The 9,971-nt window shown below is 27.5% G+C and overlaps 1 protein-coding gene across 3 annotated transcripts in view; it reads left to right on the forward strand.

Moving 5' to 3' along the window:
* Positions 1 to 7,751, forward strand: part of LOC107455316 (uncharacterized) — a 27,506-nt gene extending 19,755 nt beyond the window's left edge. For all 3 annotated transcript variants that reach the window (XM_043040094.2, XM_016072830.3, XM_071187965.1), the window contains 3 exons: positions 1,835 to 1,930; positions 3,473 to 3,613; positions 4,734 to 7,751. In XM_043040094.2, coding sequence (XP_042896028.1) covers positions 1,835 to 1,930; positions 3,473 to 3,613; positions 4,734 to 4,792 — 296 coding nt within the window. In that variant the 3' untranslated portion in view covers positions 4,793 to 7,751. The remainder of the gene's footprint in view (positions 1 to 1,834; positions 1,931 to 3,472; positions 3,614 to 4,733) is intronic.
* The last annotated feature ends 2,220 nt before the right edge of the window (positions 7,752 to 9,971 follow it).

A 9,971-nucleotide genomic window follows, 5' to 3' on the forward strand; every position in this document is an offset into this window, starting at 1 on the left:
TATTGGCCAAGTAATATATCCCGTAATAATAACATAGAAATAGTAACAATTATCATATGAGAGCATAATTATTTTTAGTTTGCCGTAATTTCTTAGTTAACTCTGAAAGTATCTTTTCGTTCACACATACTAATGAAACAAAACATTTCTCTTTTAATTATCATCTTGAAAATGGCTCGGGCACGTTTATCTTTTAGAAATTTTGTTATCTTCTCTTATGAAATAAAAAAAAATTAAGACATTCATCGACGAAATATCATATTTAGTCCTTAAAAATTCATCATTCCCTCCTTGTAGTTAAATTCCCTCCTTGGAACGACGATTCCAGGTGCCGGAGACTGGTTGGAATGAAACCGATTCCAATTCCAGCCAAGAAACTCTTTCCAAGGTGTTCGTGGTGGGGAAAAATAATTCCCATTGGAACGTGATGCCATTCCCAGATGGAATTTCATTCCATGGAGCTCATGGTAGGGTTCCAGAAAGGGGAAGTGAAGATCTACCAAGACCATTGAGTGACCGTTAGTGACGCTCCTCCCTTGGAATGTAGGAAGAAGAGGGAGATTTGTTTTCAAAAGACCGCAACTGAGTCCCCTCCCCCCCTTTCCCATGCAGGTGGCTAGTAAAAGAGGCATTTCCTGGAACCTTTTTATTGAAAGAAGAAATACTTTGGAAAAGGGTAAACGGGGCAAGCGTTAAGGTGGAGGGGGAGTCAGAATGGAAAATTTGAATAGGTCTAAAAGGATACACGTCCTTGAGAAACAAAACATTCGTTCTCCCCATACCATGAAATATTTAGGAGGCGGGGGGAAAAGGGGGTAACATTCTTTCTTTAGCAGTTTCTTTCAGTCATAAAAGAAAAAATAAAGAGAACCCGATCCGCGTGTCCCGCCTTTATGCTTGATTGATAGCCAATGATTGGAGAGAAAACAATAATTTGTTTCTTCCCCACCCTCAACTTAAATGATCTCCTCTTTACACTTATTTTCTTTCACAAATAAGAAGGAAATGAATTTTTCTCCTCCATCTACCCACCTTAATGAATGACGGGAATTTCCCTTTCTTGCTTGAATCATTCTAGTTAAAAATGGCGGATTATTATTTTCATATGTCAATTTTTTTTAGTTTTCTATATTTTTCAGCAATAATATTTTTTTTCTAATATTTCATATTTTATTGATTAGATATTCTAATACTAAAACATTATTCCCCTTAAAAATAATGTTTATTTATTTTTTGCTTCTTAGATTTAGATCATTTTAAGCTTTGTTCCAGAATTTCCCCTACCTGCTTGAATCATTCTAGTTCAAAATGGCGGATTAATATTTTTGTAACTGTTAATTTTTTTTCGTTTTCCATATTTTCAGTAATAATATTTTTTTTCTAATATTTTATATTTGATTGATTAGATATTTTAATGCTAAAACATTATTCCCCTTAAAAATAGTGTTTATTTATTTTTTGCTTCTTAGATTCAGATCGTTTATTAAATCATTTTAAGCTTTGTTTACCTTGGGGGTGTATTATACGGAAAAATCTATTATACGGACTTCTGGAAGTCCCACCGATTCCGGATACGCGACTTTACACTCTATATAAAAACTACTTATTATAGTAGCTCTTGTGAGTTTCAAAATAAAATATTTTATCCTCAATATTAAAACTAGCACTTATGTTCTGATAATTTGATTGAGTAGTAGTGATTTGTGTATTGCAGATCTGCCATTCTTGTGCATAGTTCTTTCTTTTTTTAAACTTAGTGGTTTTTAAGTTAAAATAATCTATATTTTAAATATCATTGGTTTCATACTTAGAGTATGTTTTTGTCATCATTTAGCTAATCAAGCTCTTCAACTATCTAGCCAGTTTGTAAAATTCCGCGCACTTTCCGATGGAACTAAAGAGTCTAAAGCCAAAGCCAGGCTCTGTTCAGGTAATCTCTTATAATTATTATATTATCATATTTTTTGTTTTTGATTTTTTATTAAATTAGCATAACATGTTTCATTATTTCTTATTTTGGAACTCTAATTAAAAAATGAATTTAATATCTCACTCTGTGTGTGTATATATATATATGATACTAATAATTTAAGTTACATTTGTTCTGTTATATAATTAAAATTAGTATAACAGATTTTGTACGCAACTTAAAAGTGCTTTGCATAAATTAAATGCTTTGAAAAGTCCTTATTTTATGTTTAAGGAGCTTATAAGTCCTTAGTTTTTCTTCAAAGGAAAAAGTGAAAGAGAAATTTGACTATTATATTTTAAAATAGAAGTTAAAAAAAAATATTTAATACAATGCTACTATTATGACATGTGAATTTAAAATTATAGCAATCACTTTTTGATACTTTCATTTCATGACAATATAATTGTCTTTTCACGTTATTGGAAGTTAGTTTTCCCCCCAATTTTTTATAGCCTCTTTGGCCCTTTCAACGTGAATTTTTAAGTAATTGTGATGTTTTTAATACAATGTTGTTCTGACAGGTAAATTTCAAATTTAAATTAGCATTTTTTGATGCACTCTATTTCATTGTAAATCAATGTCAATTTTCGATTGCTTTTTTTTCTGGCATTTCCACATGGTTTTATAAGTGCTAATATTTTCAAGTAGTATGATGTTATAACGGCACTTAAACTTTAGATGTGAAAAGAGACTATTAACATTTTATTCAAAAATCACTTTTGGGTGAGCTTCTTTCCACATCGTTTTAATGTAATGTAATCTAAATGTAAGTGCTTAGATAGTTTCCAATTTTAAATTTGTCTCTTTTTGACTTACATGATTATGCATGATGAATCAAACTCATAGCCTTAAAAAAATGTCGCTAGAAAATCTCCATTATTTTATTTTTTCAATGTTGGCAGGTATGCTAACGTATAAACTAGTCTAAATGTTCAAGTCCAAACTGATACAGAGGTGAAATTTCTCTAGAGCTACTCTAGAATTCCAAGTTATTTTTTGACATTTAAAACTGGAAATCCAGTTTATTACAAAATATTTTGTAAATATACAAAGAAAGATGCAAAAATAAAATAAAAATTTAAGTATAAGTATGTCATATTATTCAGACAATGTGCATGTAGATTGCATAAAAAACTCACAATGGTAAAGCAAGAAAAAAAAAAGCAAAACGCTTCTGTAGTAATACACCCATTACCCAGCCTTCATCTAGCCCTGCCTTTTAGAGCTCTATTTTTTAATGGTCATGGTAACTAACTTTCTTTTAACAGTACATGAATTTGCTTTGCATGAGCCTTCCTAGCCACCCGCAGGAATGATTGTTAAGGTATTTTAAATCACCAGAGCCAGCAATATATGATCCTAATCGTTTACACCAAATTTGTAATTTTAGTCTTCGGTTATGAAAGAAGTCAGGCTAATAACATATCTTAATATTTTAATTACCTCAGATTCATGTATTAGCAGCTAATAGTCTGTCAAAATTTCTTTTTAATTTATTAGGTCAGCTTGAACCTTGCAGACCAAGACCTGCTACTTCTGCTGTTTTAGCCCGTCGTCTTGTTTCTGGTGCATTGGGTTTGAAAGATAAAACTTCAAAGGAGCAACGAGCCCTGGAAAGAAATATGTTAAAAGAAGCTAAAGGTGAATTCTTATTTTAAAATTATTAACTTTATTTAAAATCAAAAAAATCTTGTAAAACCATAACAAATTACATCCCTGCATATTCTTTCTATGAAGATAAAATCTACCTGGTATTAGATTTTACTATCAATCTTAATAAAATTAGTGAATAAATGACTTTAGTTTTGTTAACTAAATTAGCAAAATTCTTATTCTTAGCTGTGAATAATAATTACTTTTTTCTCTTAAACATAATTGAAACAGTCAAATTGTAGTAAATATTACCTGTGATCTTAATCTATTCATGCCTTACAATTTAGTGAAATAAGTATGCTGGTAGTTATAAAACAAATATGTGCAAAAATGTTTTGATTTTTGTACTATTACATTTTCTGTGTTTTCGTGTAATGTTTGACAACAGTCTTATTGTAACACAGGTGTGTGATGTTTCAGTATTTTTGCTGAATTCAATCTTTTTTAAATGTGTTTTCAGTTCCTTTTTATGTGCTAATTAGTAAAATAAATGCTGATAAAAATTTTCATCATTGCCAATTCTTCAGAAGTTTTCTGAAGATTTTATATTTAAATTGATTGCAAAACATATGCTGTTCTATTTCATTCTTGAATTTGTAAATTTAATTTAGAGTGATTTTAACCACCAGTGCACATAAATAAATTGAACATGTATATAAATGCATGATAATCACACAGCAGTGTGCTGAAGCTCTAACAAATTATAAAAATATATCTGCCTACAATTGAATGTTCAATTCTAATTTCTCTTCTACTTTGGAGAATCATTCTGAGAAATAAGTTGGCAGATGTGCATTTCAGTACTTTTTATTCCAATTGGGTTACATGTCTGATAACGCTATTTTGTGAATTACAGTGATTACTGCAAATCTCAAATCTAAAAGTAATTATATATCTACTGCACATGCAAATACATAACTAATTGTAATAAAAAAAGTTCTTTTTGTTTTAAAAGTTGCCTGTAATTATAATTTATTCTGGAAGCATTGTTCCATTTAGTAAGTTTTAAATCAGAATACTAAGTTATTTAGTTACATTCTTACACATTGTTTTATTAATTTATAATGTCTTGTCCTTCAAGTAAATATTAATATGGTATTTCTTTCAGAGAGAAAAAAACTAAAAGCAAAACAGAGACAAGACATATGGGATGGAGTTGTATTGTAATTTAAGAATATTTATTATTTAAAGTTAAATTTTAAAGATATGTATAGGGATTTTCTCCCTCATTATCAATAAAATATTGAATTATTATATAAAAATATGTTATATATGTATGACAAAAGAATTTTTACTATATCAGTATATAAATATTGAATTCTATAGTGTTGAGTGTACAAAAATAATTTTATTGAGCTGTAGTTGGAATGTGCAGTGTGTGTTCCAAATTTTGATTTATAAATTTAAAAAAATAATTTTTATTATTGTTGTAATAGGTGTATCCCACTTGTTAGCATAAAAAAGTTTTCTTCATAGTATTAAAAACAGTATTTTTTTACAACAACACTGTTAAGTTTATTAGTGTTGGAATAAGTGATTAAAGAAACAGATTATTTTGTTATTTTTAAAAATGTTTATGGTAATTTTGTTTTTTGCACTTAGTTATGATAGCTATATTTGTTATATAGTTAACTAAATTCTCGAGCATGATATTTTTTTTCAAAAATATATTGAAAAGAATTACCATTTGTCAATTTCTGAATTTATTATGACCCCCTTTATATAATGACACCTAATGTTTAAGTTTGCTGTTATACAATTGAAAAATGTGTAACTTGTGTTTTAATTTCAGTGATTAAACGTAATAAAAAATCTAAAAAAGTTCATTGATTGCAATGTATATTAATATTTGATTGCTCAACATAAAGAATAATTTATTTAAAATTAATGATTTACTGTTTTAACATGAATAAAGATGCAAAAAGTTTAACATGGTGAATGTTCTTCAGAGATTGTAATTTAGAGTTTATTTTTAGATGGCTTGCATTGGACTAATTATTAAAACAAAATATCAGACGAAACAACTTTGTAAACTTTCCATTTGCCTTCTAATATTAAATTATTATCAACTAATTGCAACTTTGGTAATAATCCTTTATTATTACTAAAAATATTACAACGGCTAGCCTACACAGTTATTGATGTTGTTTCTTTTGAGACTGAATATTACGAATTAACTTCTATTTTTTTTCTAGTGAGAAGCTCTATTTTCATGGAAATTTTTTGTTAATTAATTAAAAAAATTTAAAATAAGAAATGTTTTTTTAGGGAAATTTTTTTTAAAGTTGTAGCTTTTTTCTATAGCCATCATTAAATAAAGAGCATACTGGCATTTCATTTCTATTCTATATTGTTCCATGTATATTTGTATTTTTAATATTGTATAAATAAGTATCAAAAGGAAGTGCCTTCAGTGGTTCTATATTTAACTGATGTTATAAATCATTGTTCTTTCTATAAAATTGAGAGAGAAAAAATTTAACATTTAAAAAACATTCTGAATGTTAAATCTCTTTACTTTATATTTATATATATACATGCAATATATATATATACATATATCTATGTGTGTGTAATTTTGTTCTTAAAGTCTAGCTGACGTTTAATTTTTTCTTTGTTATGTAACATTTTGAACTGATTGATCATTTTTATGTGTTCAATGGAGAAAAAAAGATATCACTCTGGATAACTCTCATTCTAATGGACAGGTTTTCAGATACAAAGTGTCAATTTTAATGGTTTTTGGGGGTGACCTTAAATATGCTAATTATTTATTGCTTAATAAACAAGCATATATATATTTAATTACATATTTGGATTCTTCATCTGGAAATTGTGACCTTAATAGTTTAGTGAGGAGAGCAGATGAAAGTTTAGTTCCCTTAATGTTAATTTCACTTTTTACATTTGTTGTCATATCTTTAAAACTAATTGATCAATTTTAAAAGAAAATTATTTATTCATGAAATCTATTTACCCTAAAGATAATTTCATAAAAACATTAATTTTTAATTATTATTTAATTCAATTGTGGATTAAAAAATTTTGAATTATGAAGCATAAACTTTCTTATACTATATAACTCTACATATTTTTCTATTGCGAAATCTGAAGTTTCAATTGTTTTTATTTTATAGAAGCAGAGAAAGATTAAAATGAATTTTTTAAATAATAATTTGGTGACAATGTAGAAATATTTAAATGGGGCTATTAATATTTATATGTGGTTAACTTACGAGGAACTTGACTTACACATGTGTAGCATGAAATTTCATTCATATTTTTTCCGTGGATAGCCGAATCTTAATCTTTTTTTTAAATGTGAAATACGATGTTTCTTTTTAAGTCATTTAAAAATTTATCTGTAATTTAGCAAAGAGATTATAATAAAACATTATATTCAGCAAATTTTGAATTTTATGAAAGCTTATATCTGATAAAATGCAGTTATAATCTGCTTTTTTTTTAATTTATTTTTAGTATGTATTCAATATATATTTTAAAGTTATCAAGCAATTACAACTTAAATGAAGATAAAAAGTTTATAATATAAAATATATTCTTGTATCGAATAAAATTGTAATATTAACATTGATTATGTGAAATCGTGTTTTTATATTCCATGTCACTACAAAAAGAATAGAGTTGTCGAATATGTGCCAGAATTTTTAAACATCTTAAAATTTTTCAATGTGTTATGTGTCGTCTTAATCTTAAAATAATTTTTTTAATGTGTGTGTGTGTTTTACAAGACTATTTTACCAACTGTTTAATTATATTTTTTCATTTCTGCTACCTTGTAGATTTTTTTTTCAGTAATATACCAATCTATTTTTTTTTAAGTATTTTAATTTAGGTTTTTGTTTTAATTAAACGCTTGTTTTTAAATTATTATCAAGTTTTTATTAAAAGTAAGCCTATATTTATTGATAATGAACTTGTTAAAAAATTACAAAACATTCTGCTGCTTTAAAATTACTCAAATCAAAGCTGACTGTTTACTTAGCAAACTATTTTTTCAAAAAATGAAGATAAATTATTCATTGTGTTTTGTTTGCTTTTATTGTTCCTTATTTATTGATGTAATGAAAAATAAATGCATATATGTGCAACACAAAAAATACAACAGGTTGCATTGTTTTTTAAATGGACAACTTTCCTGCTAACTTTAAGTTAGCCATTCTTTTGAAAAAGATAATTTTGAAAAATTAAGTTTAAAAAAATTGTTAATATTATCTCTCAACTTAGTACAATTTACAAAGTAGTGTTATATCAGAAAAATGTGCTATATGTTCAATAACAAATGCTAAAAATAGAAAATTGTTGAAATATTCCAAAATTGTGGTGTTTTTAGAATCCTCATCTCAAAAGATAGTTCTTTTTTAACTTTAGGTTTTTCTTAATACTAAAACGCGTCTCCTAGTTGACTGATTGTAAAAACACGGTTCCCAGTATGATACCGAAGTCAAATATCACTGGCTGAGGGCAGTAAGCGGGTAGGTGACCAATTTGACCGGCCTCCTTAGGGGCGAGGATGCTCAGTACATGTACTCTATAAGCTGTTCTACCGTAAAGTGCTCAACTATCGCCAATAACCTTTTGTACAGCTCTAGTGTGACGTAAATAAAGTACCTACCTTAATACTTAAATAAGGTATTTTAAGACATTTTTTGGTCTACAACTTATTTTAGAGCTGTAATTTATGTGTTCAGCAAATAGTTATAGCATATTTTTTATTTGTAATTTTCTTTTTAAATTTAGCTGTACGGTGACAAGAATGTTAATATTTCATTGATGCTCAATTTAACAGTGTCAATGATTTCATTAATCCCGGAATCAATATCTGTTTTCACAAAACATTTTATTGCTTGGAACAGTATTAAACTTCTATTTATTTAAACTGATTCCTTTACTTTGTTTAGTGCGTCAGGAAGGCTGAGAAAAAGTGATAAAATAGCCCATTTTAGGATCATACTATTTATGCATTAAATTACTTAACTTCAGTAATAGTAAGCAAAAAGGGAGGGGGGAATAAATAAATTCTATCGAAAAATGCTCTGAAGTAAACCCTAGAATATATATGAATTTTGGATCGATAAATAAAAAATAGATTTTCAAAAAATTTCGAGTGGAATGGAGACGTTAATTAGTTTGAAATAATTGACTTTGTAACTATTTAACTTAGATTTCTGGAAAGAGAGGTCATTCCATTGCGTCACTCTACTTTAGAAACTTCAATTATCAACAGAATTATTTGACATGCTTAAAAAATTGCTTTTAAGATTATCAGTAAAAAAAAATTATTAGTTATGAATAATCTTATATTTTCATTTTTTTTTCAATTTAAAAGCCACTGTCATTATCTTATGTATCTTATTGCAATACAGTATTTTAATTACTAGTTTTATAAAATCCTCATCCTTAAATCATTCATGCCTGGCGAGCCTTGAGAATGGGCGCTTATTTTTAAGTGCTCTAAACATGTAAATTTTTATTACCATGTTCATTTTTTTAAGCAAATGTTTCATGCCCTCATAAAGAGGGCGTGAATGAGGGAGACAAAAGTAACCTGAAAAAAAAAACTATTAAGTATCTAAAAAAAATGGAAAATAAAAGTAAAAAACAAAATTAGAAAAACCGTGGTAGCCAAGAGTGAAACAGAAAATGAATACGTTGCCATTGCAATCTTGGCTACATAGGACTAGGACTGGGCGATATTAGAAATTATATATAGCGATGTATCGCGATATAGTATTTTTGAGTTTCATTTACTTGTAAGGCACAGAAAGTCAGATTTCTATCAAAACTTCATACTCAGATTGATTTAAATCAATTTATAAATTTGAAGATATATATGTTTTGCTTAAGAAAGATATTAAATAAATTGACTACAATGTAGAAATCTTACTTAAAATATTTATTGATATGTTTGTTTAGAAATTCATAATACGCGTAAAACAAAGTGTTAAAAACTTTTTTTTAAACGTTTTTTACAAATTAATATTTTCTTGTTCTATTATGCATAAATAATTACATAATTATTAAGTTCGATCGTAATGTTCAATTTCTAAATGAAACGTTAAAAATTATTTGTATGTTTAAAACAAAGTGCTAAATAAATTTTAGAAAAAAAAGGCTTTTAAAACGCTTATTATCTTTTCAGTTATTATAGTTCATTTACGTCTCACTAGAGCTGCACAATGGTCTATTGGCGACGGTCTGGGAAACATCCCTGAGGATGATCCGAAGACATGCCATCACAATTTTGATCCTCTGCAGTACGGTAGCTCGACGACCTGCACGCGAAGTCGAGCACTTTACGGTGGAACAGTTTAACGAGGACCAA

Source organism: Parasteatoda tepidariorum, chromosome X1, assembly GCF_043381705.1.
Source record: "Parasteatoda tepidariorum isolate YZ-2023 chromosome X1, CAS_Ptep_4.0, whole genome shotgun sequence".
NCBI classification, from domain to species: domain Eukaryota; kingdom Metazoa; phylum Arthropoda; class Arachnida; order Araneae; family Theridiidae; genus Parasteatoda; species Parasteatoda tepidariorum.